General features: G+C 45.0%; 1 protein-coding gene across 1 annotated transcript in view; it reads right to left on the minus strand.

The window, feature by feature from the left end:
* rps6ka2 (ribosomal protein S6 kinase, polypeptide 2) overlaps positions 1–17,656 on the minus strand; it is a 594,161-nt gene that overhangs the window by 116,599 nt on the left and 459,906 nt on the right. The window contains exons 6-7 of the mRNA XM_067989092.1: positions 10,132–10,211; positions 6,140–6,246 (exon numbers count right to left, since the gene is read on the minus strand). Of these exons, the coding sequence (XP_067845193.1) occupies positions 6,140–6,246; positions 10,132–10,211 (187 nt within the window). The remainder of the gene's footprint in view (positions 1–6,139; positions 6,247–10,131; positions 10,212–17,656) is intronic.

Consider the following 17,656-nt stretch of genomic DNA (forward strand, 5'->3'; position numbering starts at 1 on the left):
AAATCAGTGGGTTCCCCACGCGATCGCGAGTAAATTGAAGCCACTTACCTTGGCTTCCGGGTTTCCCATTGGAAACCTGCCCAGTGGGCGGACTGCGCACCCGCATCACAGGCTATCAGCTGGAGGAGCCCTATTTAAAGGGGCAGTCCTCCAATGCTGCTCCTGCAGCAAACAGCCAAAATTACAGCATGGAGCAGCCCAGGGGAAAGGCTGCTCCCAGGTTTAATGATGCCTCACTCCAGGTCTTACTGGATGGGGTGAGAAGGAGGAGAGAGATCTTCTACCCGGCGGACGGGAGGAAGTGGCCTGCCTCTGTCACCAAGAAGGCCTGGCTCGAGGTGGCAGAGGAGGTCAGCAGCAGCAGAAACATATTCCACACCTGGATACAGTGCAGGAGGCGCTTCAATGACCTAACCAGGTCAGCCAAAGTGAGCACACTTACTCATTCTCCTAAACTCCATCTTCCACATCATCACCCCCATCCCACAACTCCTTCTGCACTGCCAACACTACTGGATCACATCACTCCTCACACCCACTCAAACCTCATCCTCAACTTACCTGCACTTACTCACCTCGCCAGTACTCATCCCACCACTACCACTCAACCCAATCCTCATACAATCTCATGGCTCTGTCTCATACTCACCCTCTCATGCATCTCTTTCACAGTCACACTCACCCAACCACCACCTCTGCTGCAGCCACAGGGAAGCATCACGTATGAGTAGTAGGAAACGTAAGGCAAAGGTTTTGTGAGCATAAAGGGGATGCACAAGGGTGTTTGACGGTTTGTCATGTTTTATATTTATATTTGATTTTTGTTCAACTCACATTAAATATTATATTGTCACGTTTTGGCCATTCTTGACTGGCTTGTGCAATAAGTCCCTTTCATGAGGTTCACCATGAACACCCACACTTGATGCCACCCATTGGGTCACCCTACAGTGGGTGTATGTGTAGTTGTACGACTATTTTGTGCAGGTGCCTGTGGCGCAGCACTGTGTTGTGGAGCTCCACGTGGCGGAGGTGGACGGCGTGCCTGGCGAGGCCGGTGATATTGCTCGTCCTCGGATGAAGTGATGAATGCAGATATGGCGCCCCCCCATCCTGACGGTGTGAGTTTGAGGGGGTTCTCAAAGTAGGTAAGTGTGTTTGCACAGCAGAGTTTAGGGTATAAATTAATAATTTTGAGTGGAGAGACAAAGGTGTTGCAGCCAAAACTTTGTCTGACGTGACAGAGTGCCCTGCTGCAATAAATGAGGTTTTCCCCACAACTGTCAAAAAAGCCTTTGCATCTCCCACTGGCTGCTGGCTGAAACACGTCTGCTCCAACAGGGAGTGTTTCCCACAGCACAGGAAACACGTTGAGGATCCATGAAGATTGCGTCCCTGCCAAAATCTCCTGTTAATGAGGTCTGTCAAGTACCTCAACTAGGTAAGTAAGTATTTAAATTGTCATCCTGCCAGCTTTAATTGCCGGTGGGAATCCCGCATGCGGGAGCTGCGCGCGCATCCGAACGCATCACTGGGGAACCCGGAAGTGGGCGGGTTGGAGCCGGGCTCCGGACCTGCTCCGGGATTCCCCAATTTTACGAACCCCCCCCCGCCCTCAATGCACCCGTTTGGCCATCCTAAAATCGATCCCATTGTTCCAGAAAACTGTCCCGAATACACTCAAGAAATTCGCCACCTTTGGGACTCGAGCTCATCTGCTTCTCCCAGTCTATGTGATAATGAAAGTCTCTGTTATAGCTACTCTGTTTTTGCAACAAGCTTCTCTGATCTCTGTGTTTATATATCCTGCTACTTTATCACTGTTATCTGCAGGTCTATAAACAACTCCCACCAAAGTCTTGCATCCTTTTCTATTCCTCAATTCTACCCATAGCGTTTCTAATGCCTGCTCACGCTTACTGATATCCCCTCTTTCCAATGCTGTAATAGTGTCCCTTATCAATATTGCTATCATCATCCTGAAGTTAGATTACAGTTTGATACCTGTTATTAATTTATAATACAGTAAAGCAATGATCATCCAAATCACTCACAAACAAAACGGAAGTTTTACATTACAGACATGTAGCAGATGGAAGACATGTCTGTTGGATGCACTTCATAGTATAAATGCACCAACATCCAGGGAATCTTTAATTCTGTCAGCAGGAAAAAAGAGTTGCATTTAGCAAAGTAACTGTGGGGAGCTGGTGCACAGCTGCCACTCTCCCTCGGTCCAAACTAAACAGGCACCAATGTAAAACCAACTATAGCTTGTTCAACATCATTTACAGAAGACACTTAACAGACCATCCAGCTCCAATTGTAATCAGATGTACAGCAGGTTAATATGTATTGCATATTTAACACCACATATATTAACACCTCATTCTCCAAAGCTTTGCCACAGAGACTGGGACTCAAGGCGGATAAATCCCCTGGACCTGATGGCTTACATCCGAGGGTCTTGAGGGAAGTGGCAGTAGGGATTGTGGATGCTTTGGTAATAATTTTCCAAAATTCTCTGGACTCGGCAAAGGTCCCGGCAGATTGGAAAACTGCCAATATTTAAAAAGGGTAGTAGGCAGAAGGCTGGAAATTATAGACCAGTTAGCCTAACATCTGTGGTGGGTAAAATTTTGGAGTCTATTATTAAGGAGACAGTAGCAGAACATTTGGATAAACATAATTTAATAGGACAAAGTCAGCATGGCTTTACAAAGGGGAAGTCATGTCTGACAAATTTGCTTGAGTTCTTTGAGGATATAACGTACAGGGTGGATAAAGGGGAACCAGTGGATGTAGTGTCATAGAGTCATAGAGTCATAGAGTCATAGAGTTATACAGCACGGATAGAGGCCCTTCGGCCCATCGTGTCCGCGCCGGCCATCAGCCCTGTCTACTCTAATCCCATATTCCAGCATTTGGTCCGTATCCTTGTATGCTATGGCATTTCAAGTGCTCATCCAAATGCTTCTTGAATGTTGTGAGGGTTCCTGCCTCCACAACCCTTTCAGGCAGTGAGTTCCAGACTCCAACCACCCTCTGGGTGAAAAAGTTCTTTCTCAAATCCCCTCTAAACCTCCCGCCTTTTACCTTGAATCTATGTCCCCTTGTTATAGTACCCTCAACGAAGGGAAAAAGCTCCTTAGTATCCATCCTATCTGTGCCCCTCATAATTTTGTACACCTCAATCATGTCCCCCCTCAGCCTCCTCTGCTCCAAGGAAAACAAACCCAATCTTCCCAGTCTCTTTTCATAGCTGAAGCGCTCCAGCCCTGGTAACATCCTGGTGAATCTCCTCTGCACCCTCTCCAAAGCGATCACATCCTTCCTGTAGTGTGGCGACCAGAACTGCACACAGTACTCCAGCTGTGGCCTAACCAGTGTTTTATACAGCTCCATCATAACCTCCTTGCTCTTGTATTCTATGCCAGAAGACATTCGACAAGGTGCCACATAAAAGATTATTGCTCAAGATAAAGAATCACTGGATTGGGGGTAATATTCTGGCATGGGTGGAGGATTGGTTATCTAACAGGAAGCAGAGAGTTGGGATAAATGGTACATTCTCGGACTGGCAACCTATAGCCAGTGGTGTTCCGCAGGGGTCGGTGCTGGGTCCCCAACTCTTTACAATCTATATTAACGATTTGGAGGAGGGGACCGAGTGTAACATATCAAAGTTTGCAGATGTTACAAAGATGGGAGGGAAAGTAGAGAGTGAGGAGGACATAAAAAACCTACAAGGGGATATAGACAGGCTGGGTGAGTGGGCGGAGATTTGGCAGATGCAATACAATATTGGAAAATGTGAGGTTATGCACTTTGGCAGGAAAAATCAGAGAGCAAGTTATTATCTTAATGGTGAGAAACTGGAAAGTACTGCAGTACAAAGGGATCTGGGGGCCCTAGTGCAAGAAAATCAAAAGGTTAGTTTGCAGGTGCAGCAGGTGATCAAGGCGGCCAACGGAATGTTGGCTTTTATTGCTAGGGGGATAGAATATAAAAACAGGGAGGTATTGCTGCAGTTATATAAGGTATTGGTGAGGCCGCACCTGGAATACTGCATACAGTTTTGGTCTCCATACTTAAGAAAAGACATACTTGCTCTCGAGGCAGTACAAAGAAGGTTCACTCGGCTAATCCTGCGGATGAGGGGGTGGACATATGAGAGGTTGAGTAGATTGGGACTCTACTCATTGGAGTTCAGAAGAATGAGAGGCGATCTTATTGAAACATATAAGATTGTGAAGGGGCTTGATCGGGTGGATGCTTTAAGGATGTTCCCAAGGATGGGTGAAACTAGAACTAGGGGGCATAATCTTAGAATAAGGGGCTGCTCTTTCAAAACTGAGATGAGGAGAAACTTCTTCACTCATAGGGTAGTAGGTCTGTGGAATTTGCTGCCCCAGGAAGCTGTGGAAGCTACATCATTAAATAAATTTAAAACAAAAATAGACAGTTTCCTAGAAGTAAAGGGAATTAGGGGTTACGGGGAGCGGGCAGGAAATTGGACATGAATTTAGATTTGAGGTTAGGATCAGATCAGCCATGATCTTATTGAATGGCGGAGCAGGCTCGAGGGGCCGATTGGCCTACTCCTGCTCCTATTTCTTATGTTCTTATGTTCTTATGACCTTGCAGTAAATTTATCTTTAGTGAAAGAACTTCACATGCTGGATGCCCAAATCAGGCATTCGGTCACATGACCCTCATAACATTAAATGGACAGAAAATTATGGGGAAGGATCTCAGAATTTCTGACACCAATTCTCGGCACATGAAGCTCTGTGCCTGATGATGAAAATTTGTCCGCCTCATTGATTAACCTTTGCCAAACTGCCATTTTTAAATAATGCATTCTTGGACCTCCAAATAACTACTTAGACAATTTAACAAAGATAAAAATATTTTTTTAAAACTGCGAACACTGAAATAAAAACAGCAAAATATGTGAATACGGCAGGTCCATCAGCATCTGAAATGCAAAAGACTTCAGATCTGATCGAGGATCTGCACCTGAAACATTTACTCAGCTTTGCTCTTTGCAGAAACCTGCTGTGTGTTTCCAACTTCTACTAGTTACAATGTTACAACAGTGACGACACTTCAAAAGTACTTCATTGACTGTAAAGTACTTTGGGACTTCCTGTGGTCATGAAAGGTGCTATATTATTACAAGTTTTTCTTTTTTCTTTTTAATTTTAGTCCATTTAATGTACTGCCAAATTCTTCTATCTCTTTCCCCCCCATCAGGAAAAAACACAGAGCAACACATTTGGAAAATAATACTGTCACTCTACACTACAAGAAGAATACTTTCTCTGCATAGTCATAACTGAAAAGTATTGTGTTTATAGGTCAGGACAGAAATGTTACTGAGGCAGCAGTTTGAGTTGCCTCAGTGTTGGCTACAGCTCTGGTGAGGCTAGGATTTGAGATTTGGTTAAAAAAGAAAAGTTCTCAAGTCTTGCAAAAGGTGCCTATTTTGGAAGGGAATGTAATCTTTTGTGTGAATTCCTCTGTTTCACGAGATGGATTAGGCTTTGAAACAGTAAATATCATGCTGTCCTGTTTTTATTGATATTGTGCAGTAAAGATATTTACTTCATGCTTCAGTATTTTTGTTAAATGTCAAAATACCTCCTGACAAAGAAATAGCTCAGCTTTTTCCCTTTGATCTTTAGACAGTAACGAAATATGTAGCATGCTCACTGTTCCAGGCTGATTACAAGCTGAGAATCGAGGCTGACAAACAAACTACAAAGATACTTTAACATTGATAAGAGAACCAGTGACACACAACGCAAGGCCCTCCTGCTGTCAACAGCACTCTCAAATCAACAGGCTGGTAACTAGTTGTTTTATAATATTTATATTATGTGTGTGTGTGTGTGTGTGTGTGTGTGTGTGTGTATGTTATATATGTATATTTAAATACTTGCGTGCAAACACACCAAGCCACATTTCTCAATAAGCTTCTTAAGAAAAGGCTTTGTTTGAAACAAAACAAAACTAAGATGAATACTACATTGTCACCTGTGTTAAATTAAGACATGAATGGGGGAAATTAGAATCTTTTGCACATTTCATGAGTGTTATTTTGTTTTTGGGGAGAAGAAAAAACATATCTTACTTTTCCGGTTTTAAGTCCCTATAAATGATCCCAAGGCCGTGGAGGTGGTCTAAAGCCAAGGCCAGCTCAGCTAGATAGAATTTGACATCTTCTTCTGTAAACATCACCTACAGGAAGAAAGTTACCCAATTAATTCAATACTTTTAAACAGCATTTAACTGGCTATTTGGCACATTAAGGTACCCATTCTTCTTAAATAGCCAAATCCTGTAAAAACCTCAGCACTGTATAAGATATTTAAAATGTCAGTCATACAGAAATGAATAACAGTCCTTCAGATAAATTATTTTGTTTCAATTGATCTGAGGAGTTCTTCACCATTTTTAAAGTATCCATAATCACGTAGCATCTGCAAAACTGATTTTCTGTGCAGTTTGATATTGTAAAGTGGAATAATACTAAGCTATTGACCCTGAAATTGCACAGGCAGTGATCTCAGCAGTTGTATGGGGATTGTGCCCACTGGTGCCATCCACGCCGGCTGTGCCAGGGTATGCAGGGTCAGCGGGAGAACACCTCATGTGCATGGACCCAGCTGGTGCTGATAATGATAATTCTTTTACACAATCTTCAGGGGTGCAGGCTGCTTCCTGGGCCTGGACCCCACCAGGAGGGGACCATATTCGTTCTTATGTAGGCCTCATCTCATCGGGCGTACTGGCCTCCAACCTTACGCTAGAACCCACTACGTTACCCAGGAAGGTGTAACTCCCAGCACGAGGACTCCCTACCCCAGCCCTGGTTCCAGCCCCTCAGGTGCAGGGGACTATGTTTGGGGTGGCCCCCCCAACCCCAGAAACTCCCAACAAAGCCTGGGACCCTGCCCATTTCTGCCGTTGTTCCGCTGAAAGGACCGTGTAATTTTGGTCCATTAATTCCAAGCAGTATGTGAAGATGGTAGTGGTTGTTGGAGGCCAAACATCTCAGCCCCAGCACATTGCTGCGGGAGTTCCTCAGGGCAGTGTCTTAGGCCCAACCATCTTCAGCTGTTTCATCAATGACTTTCCCTCTATCATAAGGTCAGAAATGGGGATGTTCACTGATGATTGCACAGTGTTCAGTTCTATTCACAACCCCTCAGATAATGAAGAACTCCGTGCCCGCATGCGGCAAGACCAGGACAACATCCAGGCTTGTGGCAAGTAACATTTGCGCCAGACAAGTGCCAGGCAATGACCATCTCCAACAAGAGAGAGAGAGTCTAACCACCTCCCCTTGACATTCAATGGCATTACCATCGCTGAATCCCCCTGGAGGTCACCATTGACCAGAAACTTAACTGGACCAGCGACATAAATACTGTGGCTACAAGAGCAGGTCAGAGGCTGGGTATTCTGCGATGAGTGACTCACCTCCTGACTCCCCAAAGCCTTTCCACCATCTACAAGGCACAAGTCAGGAGTGTGATGGAATACTCTCCACTTGCTTGGATGAGTGCAGCTCCAACAACACTCAAGAAGCTCAACACCATCCAGGACAAAGCAGCCCGCTTGATTGGCACCCCATCCACCACCCTAAACATTCACTCCCTTCACCACCGGCGCACAGTGGCTGTAGTGTGTACCATCCACAGGATGCACTGCAGCAACTCACCAAGGCTTCTTCGACAGCACCTCCCAAACCCGCGACCTCTACCACCTAGAAGGACAAGAGCACCAGGCACATGGGAACAACACCACCTGCACATTCCCCTCCAAGTCGCACACCATCCCGACTTGGAAATATATCACTGTTCCTTCATTGTCGCTGGGTCAAAATCCTGGAACTCCCTTCCTAACAGCACTGTGGGAGAACCGTCACCACACGGACTGCAGTGGATCAAGAAGGCGGCTCACCACCAACTTCTCAAGGGCAATTAGGGATGGGCAATAAATGCCGGCCTGGCCAGCAAAGCCCACATCCCCAAGAACAAATTAAAAAAAACTAAACATTATTTTTAGGGAGAATAATATATGAGGCCTAGTCTTTTTAAATCATGGCACTTTTTAATGTGCCTCACCCACCCAGGAAGAGTTAGTTATGATCTGACAAATGAAAAGCTGCAGTCCAACCATTTCACCCTTCTAAAAGGACTTCCCCATCACAGCATCTTGAATGATTTCAGAGTTTTGCCTCTACTCCACTAGCCAAACAATTCTAGGTATTAATGAGGCTTTGTACTAAGAAGTGCTTCCAGACATCAGTCCTGAATTGCTTCACAGAGAATCCACAAGATTGCTAACCCTAATGACAGAGAATCCATGAAACTGGTAACCCCAATGGAACAAAAGCTTTTTTAGAAACAACCTTGTAAGAAAAACTAATTAGCAATGAACTCAATTAAAGGAACTTTGAGAAAGACTAACAAGGAAGACGGTTGGGTCACTTATGAATGTCTCAGTTGAGCTGAGTCCCATTGTTGAAATGGTGATAATTTGATCCTATATTATCTACTCTCAGGAAGAGCAGCTAAGACTGTCTAGGTTGGCAGAATTTTGTAATATACAAGTGGGGCATATATTGAGCCAAGCTCTGGACTCTCTGAAGGAAGAAACATCCAAAGACCATGCCCGAGCCCAAGGAGAGAGACCACCAGAGAAAGAAGAAAGACTTCTGCCCCACAATCTGCCGACCCCTTCCTTATGCCCCGCGATCTTTGCCGATCCCCCCCACGCTCTTTTCCTCCCTCCCGATTGCCAGTCCGCCCACCCCCCACCCCCCCCCCCATGCCCCACAATCTGCTGCGGCCTGCTACCGTAGGCTTACCTGCCTGGGAGCTGGCCAGCCTTCCATCTGTCCGGCTGCCTGGCGGGAAACGGAATTTTAAAATGATAATGACAGCAGGACCTCCGCTCCCACCCCCAGCAACCCATTAATATCAGGACCTATGGTTCCGCCTCCTCTGTTCTCGGGATTCCTTTTACAAATAGCTGGTCCACACTAGGTTAATATTAGCAAAGTAACATCTTATTATTGTAAGAAATTTAGAGATTGTACGCAACAAGTGTCCCAGGATAGGGAGGAGAAATATCATACAGGATTACTGTTCCAGTAACCCCCTTCTGGAAAGTGCATGTGTGGACAATAGTTGTAGACAGGATTAGATTTGATTGTGATATCCCCTGGTTTAATAACCCACTGGCACTCACTGTAGAGCCAGCTGGGAGAAGCACCAACTATGTTAAGATTATCCAGTTTAATTCCATTTAACACCCTAAAAACTAACAAAGAGAGGACATCAGGCCATGCTGGCTCTGAACCCATGGTTCCAGGGATGAAAGGACAGTGCATTAACCCATTGTGCGACCCGGCTGCGGTCAGAGATTAAAGCTGCATATGTTTTTCTTTAGTTTCTTATTCCTCAGCTGGTTTAAATTCATTGTGTTGATTAGTCTGATCCTAAATTCTTTTTCAATGCTCACAATAAAATGTACCTTTAAGATGAGATGTTAAACCGGGAACCCATCTACCTGTTCTGTTGGTTTGGGGGACATAAAACATCTCATGGCACTATTGGAAGGGGAACAGGGAGCTCTCTAATATCCTCACTAACACGCCTCTCCCAACCAACACCACCAAACACAGATTAATGAATCATTCACTTCATTTGCTGTTTGTCAGATTTTGCTATTTGTCTACATAACAACAGTCTGCACTTCAAAAGAAATTAATTGTATGTGAACTTCTTTGAGACAAAGAATGTGGTAAGATTGCAATAAAAACTAAAATGCAAGTGAAATATAGCATTTCCTTTACTGCAATGCACATCACAGAAAACTCGATCAGGCCTCAAAGTTTCTTAGTAACAATAATAAATTGCAAAATTTTCAAAAGCAATTAACCAACAAATCTCTAAATAAAACTCAGTATTTGGTACTCGCTAGTGTAAATTTGGTAGCTGTACTAAACCACCCAAGGACATTCACCCTTCTGGGCCTGGACTACACAATTGAGTCTTGGTATAGATGAGGCATTTTTCCTATAATGGAGCCAATAAAATTTCACCAACGTACCTCTTTGGATAGTCTTGTAAAAAGATCACCACCTCTTAGAAAATCTAAAATCAGATACAATTTTCCTTCAGTCTGGAATGCTGCAGAAGAAACAAAAAGAAATGAAGGCGTCTTACTTGATTTTACTATTTGATTCATAGTATCAAATATAGAAACAGCACCAAGAAAAAGTGATCTTAAGGCAAGAAATAAAGCCCTGGAGAAATGGAGAAAACAGGGAGAAAAATAGGAAAATTACTAAATATGGAGTAAATACAACAGAAAAGATAAGAAATGTTTTATTGGCCGGTAGCAAAGACAAAGTAGAGCACTGGACAGGAAGTTTGGATAGAGAGGAAAATATTTCTGCAGATCATGGAGGCTGAAACAGCATCACAATATTAATGAGGGAGTAATTCAATGACCTAGGCACTGATTGAGAAAAAAGCAGAACAACAATGAAAGAAGGGTGTATGTTTCTCAAGATGTTAAAATACAAACAGAAAATGTTTGCAATTTACAGCGGATCCATTAACATTCTGAGCTGATGAGAGGTCTACACCAACTATATTTTCTTATCTTTTCAGATACTGACAGGCCTGGTGTGTCTTTCCAGTGTTTCCTGTTTTAATTTTAGATTTCTAATATTTTCAGTTTTCTGCCTTTTTTATTTCTAGAGTTGGTGCAGGATTGCTTCCTTATTTAGTTTGTTGAACATCCAATGTTTTGTAATGAACCAGTTATTGTATGTAATGAGGCTGATAAGGCAAATCTAGCTGCACAGTGCTTGGGACCTGAAATATTGGGCCAGTTCCTATTGGTGTGTGCGTTTCGCTGCGTGGGCTGTTAGACTTTTTTCTGCGCCCTATAGCTCGAAAAAAATTTGCGTTGTAACTTGCTGGAAGTGTGAGCTGATAATGGAGTGGTGAGGGAAACAGGGCATCTGGGACCTTAGTGAACGGCAGGACCAATGGTCTATTCCACTAACCAATGATCCTTAAGGATTGAGAAAGAACAGAAGAATGACAGAGAAGGAGGGTAAATTACAGTCAAATCAGGTACAGAAAGATAAATAAAGAGAGGGAAAGAAAGATTGGATTGAGAGAGAGAGAAAAGAGTCAGAAAGAAAAAGTAAGAAAAAAATTTAAAATTTAAAATTTGACATTTTTAAAATCTATAACAATTTACTACCTGAAGGAATGAGATTGAACAGTTTCAATTGTTCTCTTTCTGGGCCGGAGAAGTTAATTGATAGTCATTAACAATTAGTATGTCATTAAAAAGGTACTTACGCTGTTCCTGCCCTAACTTTCTACGGTGAGTTTCATGGGCAATTAACATGCAAGTTCAGCAAGTTCTTAAAAGTAACAGGGAGGCGAGATGCCATTTGTGAGAAGCAAAGGAGTTGCGTATACTGACCAGCAACTTCTGGAGATTCACAACTCCCCATCTATCTCTTAATCGCCTGCACTTGCTGGCCAATTTGTGCATTAATACGCCGTTATTTTTACGGCAAAATTTGGCCCAATAACAAAAAATGCTAGACACTCACTTCCAGTGCCGACATCTCCTTTTAAACCCCCCCCCTCCCCCAAGCACTAACTTTATGACGGGACCATTTCCTTGGGTCCTCGGCTCCCGCCTGCCGGCCCTGAAGTCACTCCTGCCGGTTTTGACAGGAGACAGGTCTGCCAATTGCTAATGAGGCCTGGGAGTTAAAATGGCCCGGGCCGCATGCTCAACACTCCGCAGGGGATACCTGGTACCCCGCCCCCTCCAAACACATGCCAAGTTAAAATCGAGGCTTTAGATCACCCTTTCTAGCACAGAGCTGTGCATATTAGGATTTCAGGTGCAGAGATTATCATATTCAATTCATAGCCATATGATCCTACATGTGTTAAATTAATGGATGGGAAATTGAGTTGCCTGCAAATTAGGCACTCTGACCTCTGTGCCTCAATACTCAATATGTACTCCTGTCACGCAAAGCTCTGAGCTGAGAGCGTTTCAGATTCAAATTTTCCGCTAGATCTTTTCGATAATGGGGTTAATAAGTGGCTGATGTAATTCAATGTAGATTAGTGTAAAATAATTTGTATAAAAGCAAAATTCCAAAAGAGGAAATGTGTTAAATGTAACAGTGGTACAGTCGGCTGATCAAAAGAGAGCTTTAGGAGTTAAAGTGGATAAATCAATGAAACCATCAGCCTAGTGCATATCTACAGTTAAAAGGAAAGTAAATAAAGTTTAAGCAGAGGCCAGAGTATGCATCAACCGTTGCTGTATACAGCATTAGTTAGACCTTATTTGGAGTAACTTATGCTGTTCTCGTCACCTAGTCACTTAAGAGGGTATGCAAGCAGGCAAAGATGATTCCAGATACCAGGGATTTAAATTAAAATAAATAGTTAAGGAAGTTGATCTCATTTTCTTGAGAAAGGTATTAACTGAGGTAACTGATTTGAAGTTTTCAAGATGATGAAAGGAATTGATAATATTGATCAAGACAAATTATCCACTATGGTCAAATACCACAAGGCCCAAGTTAAAAATGAGGAAGTTAACAGTAAGAAATCAGGTGAAACTTTTCACTCAAAAGGTAATAGACTTGGGAAATAAGTTACAAAGGGGCGGCTATTAAATTGTACAATATTTTGATTTTAAGAGATGATTGGTTGCATTCTGAAATAAGAAGGGATTGAGGAATGTGATGAGATAGCAAGTAGGTTACATCAAAACTGCAGCACAGAAACTGGCTATTTGGCTCAACTGGCCCATGCTGGCATTTATGCTCCACATGAGCCTCCTCCCTCCCAACTTCATCTAACCCTATCAGCATATCCTTCTATTCCTTTCTCCCTCATGTGCTTATCTAGCTTCCCCTTAAATGCATCTATGCTATTTGCCTCAGCTACCCCTTGTGGTAGCGAGTTCGACATTCTAACTATTCTGTAGGTAAAGAAGTTTCTCCTGAATTCCCTATTGGATTTATTAGCAAATATTTTATATTTATGACATCTAGTTTTGGACTCCCCCACAAATGGAAACATTTTCTCTATGTCGATCCTATCAAACCCTATCATTATCTTAAGGACCTCAAGCAGGTCAGCCCTCAGCCTTCTCTTTTCTAGAAAAAAGAGCCCCAGCCTGTTCAGCCTTTCCGATAAGGATAGCCTCTCAGTTTTGGTATCATCCTTGTGAATCTTTTTTGCACCCTTTCCAATGCCTCTTTATCCTTTTTATAATATGGAGATCAGAACGGTGCACAATAATCTATGTGTGGTCTATACCATACCAAGGTTCGATACAAGTTTAACATAACTTCTTTGCTTTTCAATTCTATCCCTCTAGAAATGAACCCAAGTGCTTAATTTGCCTTTTTATGGCCTTATTCACCTGCGTCGCTACTTTTAGTGATTTGTGTACCTGTACCCCGAAATCCTTTTGCTCCTCTATCCCATTTAGACTCTTATTATCCATTGTAAACAATTTTACAACACCAAGTTATAGTCCAGCAATTTTATTTTAAATTCACAAGCTTTCGGAGATTTTCTCCTTCCTCAGGCAAATGTTTCAAGAGCTCCTTGAAGCCTACGCATTTATACATATTGAACAATACATGGTGTTTACAGACTGCCCCTGCAACTGCCCGTTGCCAAGGCAATCACCGTGTTCAGACAGAGAGGTGTCACCTGCAGAACCCCCGAATACACATTCAACAAAAAAACAAACAGGGAAAAAAAAACAGAGAAAAAAAACAGAGAGAGGCAGAAACATCCGGAAGGCAGAGAGAGCCAGCAAATGACCCATTATATTAAAAACAGATAACATTTGTTCGCTGGTGGGGTAACGTGTAGCGTGACATGAACCCAAGATCCCGGTTGAGGCCGTCCTCATGGGTGCGGAACTTGGCTATCAATTTCTGCTCGACGATTTTGCGTTGTCGTGTGTCTCGAAGGCCGCCTTGGAGTACGCTTACCCGAAGGTCGGTGGATGAATGTCCATGACTGCTGAAGTGTTCCCCGACTGGGAGGGAACCCTCCTGTTTGGCGATTGTTGCGCGGTGTCCGTTCATCCGTTGTCGCAGCGTCTGCATGGTCTCGCCAATGTACCATGCTCTGGGGCATCCTTTCCTGCAACGTATGAGGTAGACAACGTTGGCCGAGTCACAGGAGTATGAACCATGCACCTGGTGGGTGGTGTCATCTCGTGTGATGGTGGTATCTGTGTCGATGATCTGGCATGTCTTGCAGAGGTTACCGTGGCAGGGTTGTGTGGCGTCGTGGACGCTGTTCTCTTGAAAGCTGGGTAGTTTGCTGCGAACGATGGTCTGTTTGAGGTTGGGTGGCTGTTTAAAGGCGAGTAGTGGAGGTGTGGGGATGGCCATAGCGAGGTGTTTGTACTCATTGATGACATGTTGAAGGCTGCGGAGAAAATGGCGTCGTTTCTCCGCTCCGGGGAAGTACTGGACGACAAAGGGTACTCTGTTGGTTGCGTCCCGTGTTAGTCTCCTGAGGAGGTCTATGCGATTTTTTGCTGTGGCCCGTCGGAACTGTCCATCGATGAGTCGAGCGTCATATCCCGTTCTTACTAGGGCGTCTTTCAGCGTCTGTAGGTGTCCATCGCGTTCCTCCTCGTCTGAGCAGACCCTGTGTATTCGCAGGGCCTGTCCATAGGGGATGGCCTCTTTGACGTGGTTAGGGTGGAAGCTGGAAAAGTGGAGCATCGTGAGGTTGTCCGTGGGCTTGCGGTAGAGTGAGGTGCTGAGGTGCCCGTCTTTGATGGAGATTCGTGTGTCCAAGAAAGAAACTGATTCTGAGTAGTAGTCCATGGTGAGCTTGATGGTGGGATGGAACTTGTTGATGTTATCGTGTAGTCTCTTTAGTGATTCCTTGCCGTGGGTCCATAGAAAGAAAATGTCGTCGATGTATCTGGTGTATAGTGTTGGTTGGAGGTCTTGTGCAGTGAAGAAGTCCTGCTCGAACTTGTGCATGAAAATGTTGGCGTATTGGGGTGCGAATTTGGTCCCCATGGCTGTTCCGTGTGTTTGGGTAAAGAACTGGTTATCGAAGGTGAAGACATTGTGATCCAGGATGAAGCGGATGAGTTGTAGGATGGCTTCCGGAGATTGGCTGTTGTTGGTGTTGAGTATTGATGCTGTCGCAGCGATGCCGTCATCGTGGGGGATACTGGTGTATAGTGCCGAGACGTCCATCGTGGTGAGAAGTGTTCCTGGTTCAACTGGTCCGTGGGTACTGAGTTTTTGTAGGAAGTCTGTAGTGTCACGACAGAAGCTGGGGGTTCCCTGTACGATGGGTTTCAGGATGCCCTCGATGTATCCAGAGAGGTTCTCACACAGGGTTCCGTTGCCTGATACGATGGGACGTCCGGGTGTGTTGGCTTTGTGTATCTTTGGGAGGCAGTAGAAGTCTCCCACGCGGGGATTACGTGGGATGAGAATGCGTAGGATGCTTTGAAGGTCTGGATCGAAGGTCTTGATCAGTTTGTTGAGCTGGTGGGTGTGTTCTTTGGTCGGATCTGCGGGTAACCGTCTGTAGTGTTCCTGGTTGTCCAGTTGTCGGTATGCTTCTTTGCAATAGTCTGTTCTGTTCTGTATGACTATGGCTCCTCCTTTGTCCGCTGGTTTGATGACGATGTTGCGGTTGGTCTTGAGAGCGTTGATGGCGTTGCGTTGTGCTCGGGTGACATTCTGGACTGTCTTCTGAGTGCGGCTGATGAATCTGGCATTGACGCATTTCCTGACAGCTTGAGCATACATGTCCAGCTGAGGGCAGCGACCCTCCGGAGGAGTCCAGTTTGACTCTTTCCTCTTCGGTTGCTGTACCGCGGATCCCTCTGTCTGCTGTTCCGGATCGTCGATTGTCTCATTGGGTTCGCTGCTGAAATCTTGGGGTTTGTGGTAGAATTCCCGGAGCCTCATTCTCCTGATGAATTCCTCTGTGTCCGCCGCGAGACTAGTGGGGTCCATTTTGGTAGTGGGGCAGAAATTGAGCCCTCGGCTGAGAACTTCGATTTCGTCTGGTTGAAGGGTGTGGTCGGATAAATTGACAATAGACTTCCCTGTGGTTGCAACCGTGGTACCAGGGGAAGCTTGGTCGTTGCTGGTGGTGATGCCGAGTTTCTCAAGCTTCCTGCTCTTGGTTTTCATGTAGGCAGCGTAGTTCCGTTGCCTCGTCTGTTTGGCGGTATAACGTAGCTGGTCTGCTGTGTCCTGAGTACAGGTTGAGAGTATGGACTCTATCTTGGTTTCGAGGTTGTGGCGTCTGCTGTAGAGTTAGTGTATGAGATGGTTGCGGAGTGTGCGAGAGGTACGGCGGCAGAGTCTCTCAGCGTAATCCGAGTTGTATGTGGACTCAATTTCTGCCCCACTACCAAAATGGACCCCACTAGTCTCGCGGCGGACACAGAGGAATTCATCAGGAGAATGAGGCTCCGGGAATTCTACCACAAACCCCAAGATTTCAGCAGCGAACCCAATGAGACAATCGACGATCCGGAACAGCAGACAGAGGGATCCGCGGTACAGCAACCGAAGAGGAAAGAGTCAAACTGGACTCCTCCGGAGGGTCGCTGCCCTCAGCTGGACATGTATGCTCAAGCTGTCAGGAAATGCGTCAATGCCAGATTCATCAGCCGCACTCAGAAGACAGTCCAGAATGTCACCCGAGCACAACGCAACGCCATCAACGCTCTCAAGACCAACCGCAACATCGTCATCAAACCAGCGGACAAAGGAGGAGCCATAGTCATACAGAACAGAACAGACTATTGCAAAGAAGCATACCGACAACTGGACAACCAGGAACACTACAGACGGTTACCCGCAGATCCGACCAAAGAACACACCCACCAGCTCAACAAACTGATCAAGACCTTCGATCCAGACCTTCAAAGCATCCTACGCATTCTCATCCCACGTAATCCCCGCGTGGGAGACTTCTACTGCCTCCCAAAGATACACAAAGCCAACACACCCGGACGTCCCATCGTATCAGGCAATGGAACCCTGTGTGAGAACCTCTCTGGATACATCGAGGGCATCCTGAAACCCATCGTACAGGGAACCCCCAGCTTCTGTCGTGACACTACAGACTTCCTACAAAAACTCAGTACCCACGGACCAGTTGAACCAGGAACACTTCTCACCACGATGGACGTCTCGGCACTATACACCAGTATCCCCCACGATGACGGCATCGCTGCGACAGCATCAATACTCAACACCAACAACAGCCAATCTCCGGAAGCCATCCTACAACTCATCCGCTTCATCCTGGATCACAATGTCTTCACCTTCGATAACCAGTTCTTTACCCAAACACACGGAACAGCCATGGGGACCAAATTCGCACCCCAATACGCCAACATTTTCATGCACAAGTTCGAGCAGGACTTCTTCACTGCACAAGACCTCCAACCAACACTATACACCAGATACATCGACGACATTTTCTTTCTATGGACCCACGGCAAGGAATCACTAAAGAGACTACACGATAACATCAACAAGTTCCATCCCACC

The sequence above is a fragment of the Heptranchias perlo genome, chromosome 8 (assembly GCF_035084215.1).
Source record: "Heptranchias perlo isolate sHepPer1 chromosome 8, sHepPer1.hap1, whole genome shotgun sequence".
Lineage (NCBI taxonomy): Eukaryota > Metazoa > Chordata > Chondrichthyes > Hexanchiformes > Hexanchidae > Heptranchias > Heptranchias perlo.